At 36.7% G+C, this 19,207-nt stretch overlaps 2 protein-coding genes across 2 annotated transcripts; one reads left to right on the top strand and one right to left on the bottom strand.

Moving 5' to 3' along the window:
• Positions 1 to 8,146: 8,146 nt before the first annotated feature.
• On the top strand, positions 8,147 to 8,931 carry LOC131018139 (F-box/kelch-repeat protein At3g23880-like). Its single transcript, XM_057946859.1, has 2 exons — positions 8,147 to 8,571; positions 8,646 to 8,931. The coding sequence occupies exons 1-2, from the start codon at positions 8,147 to 8,149 to the stop codon at positions 8,929 to 8,931; spliced, it is 711 nt and encodes a 236-aa protein (XP_057802842.1).
• A 1,842-nt stretch (positions 8,932 to 10,773) lies between these two features.
• Positions 10,774 to 12,171, bottom strand: LOC131018137 (uncharacterized). Its single transcript, XM_057946858.1, has one exon. It carries the CDS (start codon positions 12,169 to 12,171, stop codon positions 10,774 to 10,776), a length of 1,398 nt encoding a protein of 465 aa, XP_057802841.1.
• Between the last annotated feature and the right edge of the window lie 7,036 nt (positions 12,172 to 19,207).

Raw genomic sequence — 19,207 nt, 5'->3', positions numbered from 1 at the left:
AGAACTTGATGTCTTTGAATCATTTCTCCTTCGTGTATACCGAGATAACAGTATTAACACACTAACGCTTCAACCTCTCATTTCGTTCTCACGTTTTTCTCCGTTGCGGGCCTTAGACAACTCTTTGGATTCATAAGTGTTAGGTCGATGCGACCCTCACATCTCACTTATATAGGTGATTCTTTCCCGAGTATCCTGCTATACTCAACCTCCTCGAGGTGTTTAGGAATCATTAAAAGTCAAAGACTTAACCTTACCACTAAGCAGGCTTCAACACTCAGTTGCTCTTTAGGGAATGCAAGTAGTCGAGTATTCAATTCAGACACTTATAACTTAGTTTTCTCATTGAACTAAGTTCTTGGGATTTCCAGTCATTATGGTTGGGTAACCACTATAATTATCCTTATTTTGTGGATTTTACACCCATTCCCTCTAGCAATTTATACATTTGATCTCGATTTAAAGCTTTAGTAAGCGGATCGGCCATATTATCCATCGACCTTATATAGTCAATCAAGATAACTCCTTTTTCGATCAAATATCTTACGATATTATGTCGTCGACGTATGTGTCGAGACTTACCATTGTATAACCTATTTTTTGCCCTACCAATAGCTGCTTAGCTATCGCAGTTTATCAAAACTGGCGACACGAGTTTAGACCAACATGGAATATCTTCTAAGAACTTTCGCAACCATTCGGTTTCTTCACCTATTTTTGTCCAAAGTGATGAATTCTGATTCCATGGTGGATCTAGCAATACATGTCTGTTTTGTAGATCTCCACGAGATCGCTCCCCCTATTGTAAAAACGTAGCCACTCATTGATAACGAGTCTTTCGTGTCGGATATCCAATTAGCATCACAGTACCCTTCAAGTACCGGGGGTATCTCGTGTAGTGAATTTTAAAGTTTAGAGTATACTTCAAGTATCTCAAAATTCTCACAAGTGCCTTCTACTGTTCTTTACTTGGATTACTTGTATAGCGATGATGAGCTCGAGATTTACACCCCTTTAATTCACGAAGAGAGGAATTCACCTGTGGTATGCGATGAATCGAGAGCAAGATGGAAATTGCTAAGGAATGAGAAAAAGGAATTGTATTAAGTGTTTCAATAACGCGTGCTACATGTGTGGCCGCATTCCCTATTTATAGGCGTATACAATGGGTGTAAATGGGTAATTTTACATTCGATAACTACCCCGGTAGTTAGGAGGAATCTTTAGTAAAAGTTGTCAGTAGTCGTCATGCATTCGGTCCCTTCCAGCGCTGCCCAAGTCTACCAGCCCTAAAGTTCTCCGCTGTAATCTTCCAGACCTGACTTTCGATCCGCCCCCCTCTTCCATGATCACATCAGCCCTGTCACCCTCAGTGATATAATTATCTTGAAGTGACCCTGAAGCTTCTGTCCTTCATACTTTCCCTCAAAAATGTTATTCAAGCGCTTCTCCTCTCTTCTGTTCCCAGCACTGATGACTCTGGTGCTGCTAGGTTTACCTTACGCATATTTTACTCCTCATCAAACGACTCAACTTATTCACTGGGCATGCAAGGTCAGGTCAAGTGCAATTTGTAATATACATAAGACACCCAATGATCATTGCATATTCTTCATGTGCAATAGGATCACTCGTACTCTTTTTCAAGTGAACATTGAGTTCCAATGGAGTTTTCATAGGCGTTTTATCAAAAGCATTGAACTTTTTTAGCACTTTCTCAATGTAGTGAGATTGTGTCAAAGTTATTCCATCAGCTGTCCTGAGAATTTTCATTCTAAGAATTACGTCAGCTAACCCCATGTCTTTCATGTCAAAAATTCTTTTTAACATGTTCTTCGTATCATTAATAATACGATTATTGCTTCCCATAATCAACATATCATCTACATAAAGACATACCATAACGTACCCGTTATCTGTGCTTTTGATGAAGACACATTTACCACATTCGTTGATCTTGAAGCCATTTGACAACATGACATTGTCAAATTTCAAGTGCCACTACAAACGCGCTTGTTTTAATCCATATAGAGACTTTACTAGTTTGTATACCTTCTTTTCTTGTCTAGGTACTCCAAACTCTTCAGGTTGCTCCTATACTTCTTTTTCTAGATCACCGTTCAAGAACGCGGTTTTAACATCCATTTGGTGAATCTCAAGATTATGCAGGGCAGCAATCGCGAGAAGCACTCGAATGAAGTAATCCTTGTAACTGGTGAATAGGTATCGAAAAATCGTACCCCTCACGCTGCTTAAATCCTTTAACGACTAAGCGCGCTTTATATTTGTCTATTAATCCATCAACTTTGTATTTCCTTTCTAGGATCCACTTGCATCCTAAAGGTTTACAACCTTCTGGTAAATCAACCAACACCCAAGTGTGATTTTGCATGATGGAATCAATTTCACTCTGGACTGCTTCCCTCCAGAGTAATCCATCTGATCTAGAAAACGCCACTTTGATAGACGATGGTTCTTCATCTAGTATGAAGGCGATATCTTCTGGACCGAAGTCTTTGGCTATCCTGCCTCTCTTACTACGTCTTGGTTCTGATACTTCAAGGTCAGAGCCCGGTCGCTTTCGCGATTCGTGTATTGTCTCAACAGGATCAGAACTAGTAGATTCTTCTCTAGTACTGTTGTTTGTACTAGCTTCTTCATTTTCCTTGTCTTTACAAGGAAAGATATTCTCAAAATAAACAACGTTATTTGATTCAATTGTCATACCCACAGTCATTGTTGGTATGTTTGACTTTTGAACCAAAAAATGATGTGCATTGCTGTTTAGTGCATACCCAATAAAGATACAATCGATTGTTTTATGACCAATTGTAACTTGCTTGGGTGGAGGCACTTGCACCTTGTCTAAACACCCCCACACTTTAATATATTTGTATGAGGGCTTTCTGCATTTCCACAACTCATAGGGAGTGACGTTCCTTCCCTTGAGTGGTATTTTATTAAGGATATAATTGGCTGATAAAACAGCCCCCCCCCCACATGTTCTGGGATAACTCAGAACTAATCAACATGACATTCATCATCTCCTTAAGAGTTCGATTCTTGCGTTAAGCAATACCATTAGATTGAGGTGAATATGGAGCAGTTGTTTGATGTATTATACCACTAGCGTTGCATAATGGTGGACGTCGTATTCCACCAAATAATTCCTGCAATCTTACCAAGAATTAAATGAGTATAGTAACAAGCAGGGTCGAACCACAGAGAACGGATAATTGCAATCAAATTCCTAAAGATCTAATTTTTGGTGTAGCCACCACGCCTTAAATTGAGAGAAATATTAATTAACTAAGAAAGCGAATTAAATCAAATAAAATAACACTAGAAATAAATCAATAAAAAGGTAACTCGGCTCGAATAAATTCATATTAATTTAATGACTCTGTTCATCGACGCAAAGATTAATTAATCCCTATCAACCAACCAGTTATAGGATACCGTGATACGCACTGACATACCCCAATTCCTACTTACTGTGTCGATAGACAGCTAGATACGCTAGTCTTGTCTATTTCCCTTATTAAAATATAACCTAGCTGGATACGTCAGTCTTAGATTTAATATTCTAATAGCATTAAGATGAAGGAACCCAGTTTAGACCAATTATCCTAGATACGCTAGTAATAATTAATCCACCAATTTATTCCTACTACGAACATGGTAGCTTTATCACTAATCAGCCCTATTCCAACAATTACGGATTGGAGGTGCTAATTGACTGTAATCCAATTAAACCTAAGTTGGCCAGACTTAAATAAAATCAGAATTATCTTTAAACACTAGGAATAAATCGAAATCAATAGGAATCAATTATATGAACAATTAGGTCTCACAGGTTATTAAATCAATACTTCATTATTCTCGCCGAGTTAAAGATTTAGCTACTCATAATTAAAACTAGAACAATCAAATAAATAAAAACAAACATGAAACAGAAAAATAAATTGATAAAGATTCATCTAAATAAATTGATAAGTTACCACTTGAGAATTAAAGGAACCAAAAAAAACGTCTACTGCTTCGTCTTCAACTAACCGCAAATTCCAAGAAAAACAAAAGTTAAACTTAGTCTATTCCTAATCTAAATTGCGGCTCCTCTCCCAAAAACAAAACTAATAACCTATATATCTATATAAAGTTGGCGGCTCTGTAGGAATCATAAAAAAAACAAAACCTAACCTATCTCTCTAAAACTAGCGACTATATTGGGGGAACAAAGTTAAGGAATTAAAATCCCCTAAAGTGGCCGCATAATCATGCCAACAAATGGGCTTCGGCCCTTTTCAAAACATGAGCCCAAAAATTAATTAAAACACAAGAGTATTAGGCTTTAATTAAATCTAGAATAATTAACTCCAAGCCCAGCTCTAATGATCTCTTCAAAATCATGCCAACTTCATCAAAATTCTCGACTTCCTTGAACTTTCTTCATCCACGAACTTCCAACCATAATTCATGCAATTCCTGCGCCAAAACACCAACGAACTTGTGTAATATCATATAAAATCACACGATAAATAACTTGAATCCAGACAACTAAATCACACACATCACATAATTTCTCAAACGGAGCTACATATTCTCCCCTTCTATCACTTCGAACCATCTTAATTCAACTACCAAGTTGATTCTCAGCTTCTGTTTTGAAGTTCTTGAAAGCTTCAATAGCCTCATCTTTACTTCTTAGAAGATAAAGATAGCAATGCCTTGTGCAATCATCAATAAAAGTGATAAAGTACTTTTTACCACCTCGAGTTTGCACAAACTTTAGATCACACACGTCTGTGTGAATTAATTCTAAAGGTTTGGTGCTCCTTTCAATAGAATGAATCCATGATCAATTTACTATCGATCATTTTGAAGTCTAAGAACTTCGCTATTACAACATCCCTATGATATTTCTTTTCAAATGTCTCCCAAACTTGTTTGAAGGTCTTTATATTGGTGTATACATTGTATAAACCCAAAAGGAAATGTTTACAAAGGTAGTCGTCATAGCCCCAATCGTCATACCCGGCATGCACCAAAAATTTGGTCTCGTTCTCTGCCGCCACAGGAGGTTCGTCTTTCCACAAGAAATCGACTAAGCCCAAGGTCGTGATGTAAAACATCATCTTGTGCTGCCATATTTTAGAGTGTGACCCACCAAACTTCGGTGGCATTTCGGCTAGCGGCAACATTCTCGAAGATATTTGCGGCGCCGAAATCGTTCCACTCCCAGAACCATCATTTTGGGATGAACCAAACATGAACTCCGGCAAAGTTGGTCCAGTTCCATTCCCGGAACTATCATCTCCTCCAAAGCTCATGAAAGGTGTTGGAGTAGGATCATGTGAGACAAGATTGTTCACATCATGGGATCCACCCAAGAAGGTGGAGGCAGCAACATTGGTGGCAACAACCACAGATTCATAGGTAGATGTGGCGGCAACAGCCGCGTCGGCAGTGACAGCAACAGCAGTTGTGGCAGACGCCACGGTTGAGTTGGTCGCGGTGGCAGCAGCAACGACGGTGGCGGCGGCAGTAACGGCGTTGGCAGCCTCGGTGGAGTTTGCAGGACCGGTCAACATCTCCAGCAAAGGTATTAGGTTTCAAAAGTTCTTAAGTTCAAATTACAAGTTAAAATCTCCCACTTTGCAAGCTTATCTCGTCTTGCGATTGTTGGAATTACAATGTTTGCGAGCATATTACACTTTAAAAAAGAAATGTAGGCGATGATATTACAAAGGAAAAACTGTATTGAAATTATAAAAAAATGAAACCAGGAAATAACAGTCGAGTCGAGGAGGATCCTCTATCCTCAAGACGAGATACGCCCCGGTAGTGCTCTCGGTGTGGCGTGTCGTCTCTAAAGATGAAACAGCTTCATTTTGTGGGTAGCAGCACTACAGACCAACGAGCTCCGACAAACTGGAACAAGGCGAGAACAGATGCAGTGAGTGCGAGTATGCAGAGTTTCAGTACGTATGCGGCTAAGTTGTATGTTGGATGCATGGAGGTTGTCCTATTTATAGGCACAGACCACATCAATGGGGGGAGCCTGCAGCGTTTAATTCCATTGATGGAATTCAAATGTTGTCAGGCGTTACGGGAGTAACAGCCGTAACAGCAAGACTGTTTTGAATCTGCCATCATGACTCGTCCGGCAGTTACGTTGGGGAAGCTTTTTCAGAGAGACCAAGGGTTCTCCCGTCGGGTCAAGTCGGACGTGCCGAGTCCCGAACTTCGTGTGCGTGCGTGTAGGCCCAACCGGGCTGGGCCTCGTTCTTTGGACCGAGTAACCGTTGGTCCAAAAAGATTAATTGGGCCCAATTGTCAAGATCCAAGTCCAAGTCCACGGACCGGACCGACTGATCGACCGAGCTGAGCCCGGGGCTGGGCAGCGGCGCTCGCGCGCGCGTGTGTGGGCTTTGCAGCCCATCTCCTATGCACACAGTTTTATTATATGTACTATTGTTGTAGTTTATATACTGTAATAACAACTCCCCACAAATCAACGTGTGATAAGCATTAATTCTTCTTTAATGTTTATCTTTTTCCACAACTCCATGTTTCAAGTACCCAACTTTAATTAATTATTTCTTACTCACCGGAAATCGGTTTTGAGTAAATAAATATACTACGATCATTTACTCGGAACGTAGATCGATCATGTACCATTTAATTCTGGTAAATTAAATGTTTTCGGTACTCAACAAATTATCAAACATTGGTCACTCAATAACCAATTTCCAACATTTTTAATTCTCAAATCTGCTTTATTTTTTATCTTTCTTAAAAGGTGCATATTGGTATTTAAATTAGTAAAAATACGAAGTTAAAAAATTATATGCATATTAGATTGAGGTTCTTTATTGAGTAATTAAAATTATGATTCAATTTTATTAGTCTGGAGTATTTTATTTACAAATGATAATTAGTATTAATTAAAAATAATAATTAGTATTAATTTATTTAAATTATCATTTAATATCAATATGATGGGAGAGGTTCAAATAAGAACCACTAATAAAATAAGAACGGAGAACCATTTTAAGCCATTCGATCATCAAGATCTACGGTGGATGCATCATCTTGGTGGATGGATGCAGGTGCTGGGTTCGAATCCTGAAGGGAGCAAAAAAATTATTTTTTTCGGATGCATTAAATTTAATAGCGGATGCTTAATTTGTATAGCAAATGCAGTAATTTTATTGGTTCTTATGTTCTCACGATAATTGTGGTTCTCACTATAACCGCACCCTCAATATGATTCTATTCATATCCCCCATTTTACTTCTTATAGCCCCCTTTAAAATATTAATAATAATTATTTAGAAATTAATAAGAAAGACCCTGAAAAGAAAGGGTTAGATGGTCGGCGGCGACATCGCTGGTCGGCGGTGCCATTAATGTCGACAGAGGGGCTATGAAAGCAAATGGCAAATGGGGGTTATGAATGCAAATGGCAAATGTGGGCTATGAAGTATGAACGCAAATGGGGCTATCAATATTAAGATAAAAAATAGTAAAAAGAAATTGAAGTGATGAATTAATTTAAAATTTATTAAAATTTGGGGCTATACAATATAGAGTAAAATAGTAAATTTTTAATTAATTATTATTAATATTTTAAAAATTGGCAGTAAAATAGAGGCTATGAATAAAATCATCCTAAAATCAATGCACGCTCACACAAGTTAAATTGAGCCCATATCGCGCGGGAAACTTAAATACAAAAACCAAAACCCTCGCCTCTTCAAGTACAAAAACCAATAATCCTCGAAACATATACCGAAGCTTTGGCTATGGAGATCGCAAAAAGTAGTCGAAAGACTCTCCATCTTCCCCAAGAAATCATCGAAGAAATTCAGTCAAGATTGCCGGTGAAATCACTCTTGAGATTCAGGTGCGTCTCGAAATCATGGCGGTCATTAATTGGCCGCAAACGCTTCATCAAAACCCAGCATCAAAATTCAATGAAAAACCCATCTTTACCCCATCGAAGGGTCATTATACAGAAGGATCTTTCTGCTAATCCTGTGCAAAATGTTCTCTGCTATCGGTTTTGAGCGAACAAACGAATACTATCCCTACATCTCCTCTACCCAATCCAACGAATACTACATCAATGCGATTTCTAATTATGGGGAGCTGTAATGGGTTGCTCTGCATTCATGAGAAACCAAGTATTGGGGAACAAAGTAGATTTCACTTGTGGAACCCATCCACTAGAATCTCCAAGAAACTGCCACAAATTTCTAATTGCGGCTATGTTACAGCTGTGGGGTTCGGTTGGGTTGAATCCAGTGATGAGTACAAGGTGTTTGTGAGTTTTGGTAATTTAGATTATGATACGCGGCAGACAAAATCAGTTTGTAAAGTTTATAGTTCAAAGACAAAATCATGGAAAACAATCGAGCACTGCGCGTATTTATATTCATGTGGTGTAGCGGGGATATTTGCAGGTGGGAAGCTTTACTGGAAGAACGAACATGAAAAAGTTATTACTTTCTTGGACATAAAGAGTGAGGTGTTTGGAAGGATTGAGATTCCCCTCGGTCAAGAGAAGTACTGTATTGTGGGTGTATTGTGGGTGTGCTTGGTGGTTTCCTTTGTGCGCTATGTTATATTGACTCGTCTAGAGAAGTCATTCGAGTTTGGGTTATGAAGGAAGAAGCTTGGAAGAGAGTGGCGACGTTTGCTAATCTTGTTGAGCTTCTTCAACCAGCACCATTGGTGGTGGGTCCAAAGGGCGAGATTTTGGTAAATTTTGGATCCATCTTGTTGGTTTACGAGATTTTGGTAAATTTTGGATCCATCTTGTTGGTTTACGATCGTCAGGATAATGTTTTCCGTTGCCCTATGGTTAATTTCCTTTACAGTCCACGTGTCTACGTTGAAAGTTTAGTCTCGCCAGAAGATGTATGAAAGATTGAAATAAAATCTTAGGACATGATGATGAGTGATTTCATAGCATGCTATTTCTTGACAATATTATGTTGAGTATACATATAGTTTGATTTGATCTACATAGATTGAAGAAATCTATGTCGTCAAAACACAAGTAAAAGCATCTTGTGATTTTGATGAACATAATTTGATGAACTTTAAATCTGTTGCATGATTTTGTGCTTATATATTTTTGTGTTTCCTATTTGACTATTTAAGCAGAAGCTAATTTAGGCAATGCCACTTGCATGATTAATTAGCCGCATCTGTATTTGTTGTTAATAACAAAGTGTACATGACAATTATTGAAGATAATATAAAACAGTATAAGATCAAATTTCTGAAACAATATATGTGGTCTGTATGTGAAGATGGTGAGCAGTAAGATCGAATGAAAAGAAGATCTAACAATTTTGATTTCTGAATTTCCTTTGCTTGCACCAGTTAGCTGCAGCTATCAACACTCTTAAATGAAATTCTCGATTATTGGTTATGATTGTATTAAATGATGGGTTGATTATTATCGTTTCAATTTAGGATTTCTATTAGCTGAAATCATTTTAGAGCTCAGTTGATAATAGCAAGTTCCCTTCAATTCTTTTCCACATTTTGAGTGCTTCTCTTTTTCAACTTTTAATCTTACTACAAAATATGATAGATATATCTTGATTGATAGACTAAATTAAAGTGTTAACATCTTCTGCAATTTTCAGACTGTTTTCTCATATGGATGACACGTATGTTCGCTCATAGGACTCCTGAAAGGCTGATACTGCTTTAATTGCAATAATTTTATGACTTTGTTTTTAATTAAGTTTGTTGCTTAGTCATTGTCCAATATTTAGGTGAATTATAGAATAACAACATGTTGTTGAATTAGCTAGTGTTGGGTCTGTGAAATGAAAATATTAGTTCAAGATTACTTTTCCTAATTTATAATATCTGCATTGGTTAAGCCTCATAGTTTTGTGGATTGATCAAGTGACATTGTTTCAAAATATTTTCTTTTTTGAGGAAATATAATTCTCTTTCCCTTATGGACTCTCAATGTTCTCTGCTTCTTCTCCTTGTTAAGTTGTAGAGATCAATTTGGTCTGTGAAAACATTTTAATATTTGACAAATTCTCTTTTTCTCGCTGGTGTTATAAGTAATACTCCCTCCGTCCATGAAAGAACTTTCTAGGAGGGAGTGGCACATGTTTTAAGAAAAAATATTGTTGAGTGTATTGAGAGTAGATATAAGGTAGTTGAGTGTATTGGGAGTGGTGAAAAGGTGTAATAATTAATATTGAGAGTTGTGAAAAGTGAAAAGTAAGAGGATTATAAGTGGTGGGGTATAGTCCAAAAATAGGTAGTAAGTTCTTTTGTGGACGTCCCAAAAAGGAAAGATAGGAAGTTCTTTCGTGGACGGAGGGAGTATATGATGATCATCCCGTTATTCATCGAATCTATCGTTTACATCTGGAGATGATGCCACAAAGTATGAGCTCCTAACTGCTCATTGTTGGTTTTAAAAAATAATACTCACTTCATCCGCCAAGATTATGTCACAATTACTATATCGGGTGTCCGCCAAGATTATGTCACTTTCCTTTTAAGGCAATGGTCTCACCATCCTCCAGTGGCGGATCCAGAATTTTTAAATTGGGGGTACAAAAATATAATCTCATAAACATAAATATAAAAGATACTTTAATGTTAAAAATACTATATCTTAAAACATTGTTCAAAGATAGTAAGATGCAAAAGAAAATTAAATCACTATATATCTAGTTTATCTTCCGACGAGTCTTCATTTCTTCAAAGCGTTTGACGACCTCATCATCGGAAACTTGTAGAAATTAACATATCTTTCTCAATGAAAGTGACCAAACAATCATATAATACTTGATCCCCCATGCTATTTCGCAACTTATTCTTGACATAAGTCATTCCAGAAAACACTCTCTCCATACTTGCAGTGGCAACCAAAAGAATCAACACCAACTTAATTAGCAAAAACACTAGAGGATAAGTCATATGTCTCTTTGTTTCAACAAACTTCATAGAAAGAGAACTAATATCCTCCAAATTTTTAAACTCATCATCTCTCCTCATAACTTCCATGAATATATCAAGTTGACATTCAAAAGTTGACAAATCAATGGTTGAAAATTCAGAGGGATAAAAAGTTGCAAGTTTGAGTACCTTTTCCTTGTCATAAGAAGAGAAGCCATCTTTAGGATTTAATGAAGCCATGCATATGAGCAACTCCATATTGACCTCATCAAATCGGTTGTCAAGTTCTTGAAGTAGTAAATCAATTACCTCTATAAACACATCAACCCGAAAATGATGAAGATATGAAACTTGTTGAGCAAACCGCTTTGATCTTCCTTGAGGGATATAACAAGCCTCCATATCCGGAACAACAATCTCATTATTATTGCAAAATGAGATTACCTTATTCAAGTGAGTCTCCCATCCATTGTCTCTCATTTTCTGTAATGTCACTTTGGTCAAAGTGACAAGTCTCATAGCACTAATAATATCTTGATCTCTTCTTTGCAAAGCAAGACACAAATCATTGGTGTACCCAAATATAGTAGTCATTAGATGTGCCAAAAACACAAAATTAAATGACTCTAGTGAGTACAAAATGCCTTGAGCTTTTACCTTATCATCCGAGTTAGAGCCATTCTTCCCAATCATCACAAGAACTTTAACAATTGTAGAAAACAAGTTCATGACATTCAAAAGACTTTTGTAATGAGAACTCCAACGAGTTTCTCCGGGCCTCTTCAAACCAAGTTCTTGATTTAATCCCGATCCTGTTTCAAGTTCACCAATTTCCAAAGCCTGAGCAACTTTTTGTGCTTGAAATTCTCGAATCATTTCTCTTCTCTTACAAGAAACACCAATCACATTCAACAAGATCGCAAACGTATCAAAAAGCCAAACACACTCATTGTTCTTTTTGGCAATGACTACAAGAGTTAGTTGAAGTTGATGAGCAAAGCAATGGACATAGTAAGCACTTGGAGTATCTCCCCTAATCAAAGTCTTGAGGCCATTTATCTCACCTTTCATGTTACTAGCCCCATCATATCCTTGCCCTCGAATCTTGGATGGACTCAATGAATATTCAACAAGTAGGGACATAATTGCACTTCTAAGAGACAAAGTCGTGGTATCACCAACATGAACAAGTCCAAGAAATCGTTCCACCACCTTTCCCATTTTTCCTTCAATATAACGCAAACAAAGAGCTAGTTGTTCCTTTTGGGACACATCACTAGACTCATAGGCCAATATAGCAAATTAGCCATCACCTAGCTCCTCCACAATTCGCTTGGTTGTTTCTTTAGCACAACAATTGATAATATCTTTATGAATAATTGGAGATATCAATTGACAATTGTCGGGAGCATTTTCAAAAGTGACCTTTGAGATGACTTCATTATGTGTGTTCAACCATTTCAAAAGTTCAAGAAAATTTCCCCTATTAAGGGATTCTTCATTTTCTCTATGCCCACGAAATGCCATCCCTTGTCCCAATAGAAAACGCAAACAAGAAATTGAAGCTTTCAAGCGAATTTCATACTCTCTTTGAATCACATCAGTGGCATTTTCAAAAGAAATAAGAATTGATTTTTTCTTCCCATCTCTTAAGTTTGCATATTTCTCATAAGCAAGATTGTGAGCACTTTTAACACCACCAACATGTTTCAGAAATCTTTCCGGTTTATTCTATGACTTAAATCCTCCATTAACAAATGCATCTCCCCCAGCATTAAGCCCCAACTTCATTCTTGAACAAATAGCAAACAAAACAAAATGCAGCATCTTTCTCAATACTATATTCAAGCCAATCCCATTTTTCAAACCAAGAAACACTAAATCGACGCAAACCTCCAAGGTCTTTGCGAGGAAAATCATGAGTTTTTGGTTGGCAAGGTTTTTTCAGAATATATGCTCTCCTAACCGCATCTCGTTCATTTGGAGGATAATCCATTATGCTAATTCTTTTTCCCGGGTCATGAGGAAGAAGCTCAACATCATAAATCAATTCTCTATCCTCTAATGGCACACTAGTACTACTTGAACCACCCAAATTTATAACATTTTATTGAGCTTGAGGTAACTTATCTGTTGGAGAAGAAGACTCACTCTCTTGAGATTTCATTTTCTTGAACATAAATTGCCGAAGATCGGGTTGTTTTGTAGTTCCTTTTGATTTTTTTGATTTAGGAGTTTCACTTGTCATTCCTACATGCAAATTCAATACACAAATATAAGAGTTCTATAAAAAAATTAAAGTCTAAAGTTATTCACAAACATAAACAAGTTTGCATATCAAATAAGTAGAAATATAATTTATAAATTAATTAGTTATTTTATGAAATAGATTATGTGCATTATATAATATCTTTAATTTAAACAAAAAATATATAATAATACTTTAGAATTGAATAAATGAATCGAATTGTAAACGAAAAATTAAAGAACGCGATAAATTTAAAATCAATAAAATATTTTTTTTACCTCCAAAATTGTAACACCCCACATTTTTCCTTATATTATATATTTTGAGATTTATGTTTAAGAGCACTGAGATATAAAAATAAGTTATTGATGAGATGAGATATCCCAATAGTTTGAGTTATTATATTTTCGATGATGGGACTAGAGAATGAAATACTTTGAGGAAGTAAGGATGTATAGAGATGTTGGTTGAACATTGATGAAGTTAAAAATGTCTTTTCTTTCGATAGTTTGTAGCCGAGCTCTGGCCTTGGAGTTCTGCTATGGCCTGGGAGTTTTGCTCGGGAAGCGAGCTCTGCTATGCTCGGGAAGCGAGCTCTGCTATGCCAGAGGCGAAGTCATTCCTCTGCACTGCCGCCGATTCCTCTGCTCGACAGAGAAATCACCGTTCCTCTGACTTGACAGAGAGATCACCATTCCGCTGTACTGATGAGCATTCTGCTGTACTGACGAGCATTTCGCTGTACTGGCGTCGATTCCGCTGTACTGGCGTCGATTCCTTTGCACTGGCGAGCATTTCCTCTGCTCTGGCGAGTTTCTCTTCTTTGCTCTGCCAAGTGAATTATATTTTGAGCTGTCTCTGCTTTGACAGAGGAATCACGATTCCTCTGCTTTGACAGAGAAATCACGATTCATCTGCTCTGCCAGAGAAATCAGAAATCATGATTTCTCTGCTCTGGTGCGGAACTGACTTAGAGAGAAAGGAGTCAAAGCAAGTGGATAAACATAGTTAACGGATAAGATATTTTATGCAAGTGGATAATTAAGCATGTGTTATTTATCCAATATTTGATGGCTAAGTAAATGGGGTTAAATAAAACAACACCTTTCTCTTTCATCCCCCATAACAGACGTCTCTTTCCTCTCTCTTCTCTCTCTCCTCTCTCGACTGACATCACCCAACACCATTGATGAGCTAGTAAAAAGCTTCACAAGCTACTTGTATTCCATAACCACCGTTTTAATCAAGCTGAAAACACTCGTAAATCCATAGAACAAAAGTTAGGTTGAAGGCTCGAGCTAGGAATCAAGAATGTGGAGTTATACTTTTCGTTATACAGATCATAAGAGTAAGCTTCTAAACACATGAATCTATTTATATCTAAGCTTTATGAGCATGTAAATGGAGGATTAAAGCATGAAAACAACTCCTAATTCAAGCTGGTAATTTTCGAAGATTTCTAGGGTTGGAAGTCTTCTAAAATTTTGTCGTCTTCTAACTTTAAGAGGAGAGTATATGCATGTTATTAAGATGTTATTTATTGGTCTTTGAATGAAAAACATGAATTGATTTTGAGATATGGAATACTAAAGGTGTTAAGTTGTGTGATGTTGGAAAGTTGAAGTTCATGAAGAAAGTGAGGATTTGAGTATATAAATGAGCCTATGAGATTGTAGTTATGATAGTTGATGGATTAAAATGATGATTAAAGATGATTGATAATGATTATGATTAATTGGTTTGACAAAAAATAGAGTATGCTTAGCTATATGTTTAGGGTAGACTAGTTGATGAGTTAATTGGCTAGCTTATTAAGCTACTGACTTGATTAATTTCGACGGGGTTATTGATACCCAAAAATCTTGAACATTTTATGGTAAGTATATATAAGTGTTAGAAACGTTCATGTAAAGTTTAAAGTCATTTGAACATCGTTTGATAGTCTTTTAAATTATGAATCTCCAGCTGCTACTTTCTACCGAAGGTGTGGAAGAAACAGATACAGGAGTCATTTTTACAGTAGCTTTTCCTGAGTTTATGGTTTCCAAATTTTTATATGAACAAGATGAACATGTTAGCTAGCTACCCATAAAATTTCAAGTCATTTTGACAAGGTCTACTATTTTTTCAAAATCAAAACTTCCAGTTTCACCAAAACTGTCGAAAATGGTAGACTGTAGGAAAATGGTCATATCTCTTAAACCACTTAGTGTTTTACAACCTACTTTTTTTTTAAATAAAACTAGACTTTAATAGGTTTCAAATGGTATGAGTCCCAAACCCAGGAGAGTTCCGAGGTAAAGCAGGTTATTGCTTGAAGTTGGGACAGAGTATATGAAGTCAAGTGTGGTCTTTCAGTACATCTACTTTTGAATTATTATAATTTCATGTGTTAAAGATGATAACTATACACCATATTAATTCATAAAAATTCTAATGGGGTATATATATATGTATATATATATATATATATATATTTAGATATAACACCATGTGATTGTAAGATGGATTGAGTATTTAAGAGTTGTTCTTTAATAAACAGATTAGACTTAAAATTTTGGTGATGGGTTGAAAATGGAAACGATAAATACTTAGGATGTATTATTATAAGAGTGATTAGTTACATGGAAACAATAAGAAAGGAAGACTAGTACTTAGATAAGAATAGTAAACCTGAGTGGGGATTTGTCTGATCGACGTTTATTTTATTACATGAATCGCCTATGCCAATGATGATATCTGAAGACACAGGGCATAAGTAGGATTGCTCCGAAGTACGAGGACCAAAGCTAAGATTTTCAGGTGGGCATTACTTCTACTATACGTATATAGAGATCCCCTGCGTGTCGTAGGCCTCTTATACGAATATATATATGCATGAGATGATTTTAACTGTTAATTTCAGTTTATTATTATGCCCAAAATGATAAATGAAATGTTTATGAAATGAAATGAAATGTTTATGAAATGATTGACTGCCAAAAATGTTTATGTTTTACGTATGTATCCTATCTGTGTTGGTTCGCCAACTTTAAAGGAAATCCAATTGGGATCCTATGCTAGACAAAGGTCGCTAGCTAGGGTTAACGTGTACACTCATGGAGATCGCGAGTCGCTTGCGACCGGTTTTGGCGTCCGTGGTAAGGAGGCCTCCTTCCCGGCGCGTGACAGAAAGGAACAGATATGGATCATATGAAGGAAAATGGGTCGGCCGACCAATCTTATGAAAATGAAAGAAATGTTTTTAGTAAGCGCAGGACTTTCAAGAAAACCCCTGTGTGTTACTGTTGGCAGTTCAATTTATATATGTGTATGCATGTTTGTTTTTCGGCTTATGCCACTGAATATTTTTATACTCAGCCCTGCATGTATTTCTAAATGTGCAGGTTGAGCAGGCGATGGAATGGATCGGTGTTGAGCGGATTCCCTTTTGACGGTCATGTAATGAAACCTTGAGTATGCATCTCCATATGCATAACTCACACGTTTTTCCGCTGCAAACACTCTGACTTGTTACCGTTTCTATTTGAACTTATTACTACTTCATTTTGATTAACTTTCATTTGAGGTCTAGTCGTTATGGCAGGCTCGTTTGTAAACTACCCAAGCGGTTATATATATATATATATATATATATATATATATATATATATATATATCACTAGTTTGTTGTTATTAATGTTGGTTACTTAACAAATCCCCTTTGTTTTCTAGTTCTCATTGTTCACCCCAAGTCATAACGCCGGTTAACCTGTCATTGGGATAGTGGGCTGTGACAGAATGGTACAATTTCAAAAGAACATAGACCACTAGATTAGTAGGATATTTCTACAATCTAGATTCTTAAAGTGATGATTTAGAAGAATGAAAGAGAACTTAGAGCATTTCAGCTCCCTCAAGAAAACAATGATTCTTTTGAACTACAAAGAGGAATGAAAAGATATGTACGAGGTAAAGGAAAAGCACAGAATGAGGTAAAGATATGTACAAAGGAGCCTGCCATAACGACTAGACCTCAAATGAAAGTTAATCAAAATGAAGTAGTAATAAGTTCAAATAGAAACGGTAACAAGTCAGAGTGTTTGCAGCGGAAAAACGTGTGAGTTATGCATATGGAGATGCATACTCAAGGTTTCATTACATGACCGTCAAAAGGGAATCCGCTCAACACCGATCCATTCCATCGCCTGCTCAACCTGCACATTTAGAAATACATGCAGGGCTGAGTATAAAAATATTCAGTGGCATAAGCCGAAAAACAAACATGCATACACATATATAAATTGAACTGCCAACAGTAACACACAGGGGTTTTCTTGAAAGTCCTGCGCTTACTAAAAATATTTCTTTCATTTTCATAAGATTGGTCGACCGACCCATTTCCTTCATATGATCCATATCTGTTCCTTTCTGTCACGCGCCGGGAAGGAGGCCTCCTTACCACGGACGCCAAGACCGGTCACAAGCGACTCGCGATCTCCATGAGTGTACACGTTAACCCTAGCTAGCGACCTTTGTCTAGCATAGGATCCCAATTGGATTTCCTTTAAAGTTGGCGAACCAACACAGATAGGATACATACGTAAAACATAAACATTTTTGGCAGTCAATCATTTCATAAACATTTCATTTCATTTCATAAACATTTCATTTCATTTCATAAACATTTCATTTATCATTTTGGGCATAATAATAAACTGAAATTAACACTTAAAATCATCTCATGCATATATTCGTATAAGAGGCCTACGACACGCAGGGGATCTCTATATACGTATAGTAGAAGTAATGCCCACCTGAAAATCTTAGCTTTGGTCCTCGTACTTCGGAGCAATCCTACTTATGCCCTGTGTCTTCAGATATCATCATTGGCATAGGCGATTCATGTAATAAAATAAACGTCGATCAGACAAATCCCCACTCAGGTTTACTATTCTTATCTAAGTACTAGTCTTCCTTTCTTATTGTTTCCATGTAACTAATCACTCTTATAATAATACATCCTAAGTATTTATCGTTTCCATTTTCAACCCATTGTTCGCTATTTATTTTCGCTACGCCGCAAGTATACGGTGTAGTTGCAATAAGTGGAAGTAAGGTCGTATCCCACAAGGATTGGTGAATTCAAACTTCTAAATACTATTAATAAGTTATTTTCAATCTATTTAGACAAACCAAAGATGAAGAGATATTGAAGGTTAAATCAAAGTTAAATTAAAGCAAACAAACTAAATAACAATAATATAAACTTAGTTAAAAAATTGGGGAATGACTCGAAGGAAAGTTATCCTAGGGACTAGATTTCAATGGATCGTAATGAACTTCAATCTAAATCAATATAAATCTTGATATGGCCTACTTATCTAGGGCGATCTCCCCACTAGTTTTAGCCCCCTCCCGGACGACTAAAACAGTAGATTACGGGTCATAATTGCCGTCCCCGGTCAATTTCTAACCTATAACTCCCAAGAGCACAAAAGATCAACAAGCCCTCACCCAACTCTCAACCTCCCGGTTTGTTCGCTATTTTCTTTACACGCCGCAAGTGTACGGGTGCAATTGTATATAGTGGCAAACAAGGTCGAATCCACAGGGACTAATGGTTATCAATGCCTACTCTTAATTATTTTACTCTATCTGGATGAACGATTATTAAAGTTTTGATTTTGGAAAACAAACTTAAAGTAAAATAAAGAAACACTGAAAAGAAATCAAGCTGTGAAAACGCGAAGTAACAGAAGAAAGAGAGTTTCCCAAGGCAAAGGTTTCAACAGATTCTCCTAACTAACATGTTTGATTCAATTAATGAGATAATTCCTAAGGCAATCTCAAAGTTAATTCATACCCACTCCCGTGGCATACAAATCGTTGATTACATGCAAGGTTACCATCCCTGGATCACACTTCTAACATGTAACTCCTAAAAGTTCCTAGGATTAAAGCCTTCACAATTATTAATTCCCTTTAGAATTAAAATAAATGTGTTCTATGTTCTTAGTTTAGGTAATA

This window comes from Salvia miltiorrhiza, chromosome 3, assembly GCF_028751815.1.
Source record: "Salvia miltiorrhiza cultivar Shanhuang (shh) chromosome 3, IMPLAD_Smil_shh, whole genome shotgun sequence".
Lineage (NCBI taxonomy): Eukaryota > Viridiplantae > Streptophyta > Magnoliopsida > Lamiales > Lamiaceae > Salvia > Salvia miltiorrhiza.
The sequence above is the reverse complement of the archived record's forward strand: the minus strand, read 5'-3'. Positions and strand labels throughout refer to the sequence as shown.

Coding starts and splice junctions, on each gene's coding strand:
- LOC131018139 (XM_057946859.1), top strand. CDS start 8,147: ATGGGGAGCTGTAATGGGTTGCTCTGCATTCATGAGAAACCAAGTATT. Junction 8,572..8,645: donor ATTCCCCTCGGTCAAGAGAA/GTACTGTATTGT, acceptor TGACTCGTCTAG/AGAAGTCATTCGAGTTTGGG.
- LOC131018137 (XM_057946858.1), bottom strand. CDS start 12,171: ATGGGAAAGGTGGTGGAACGATTTCTTGGACTTGTTCATGTTGGTGAT.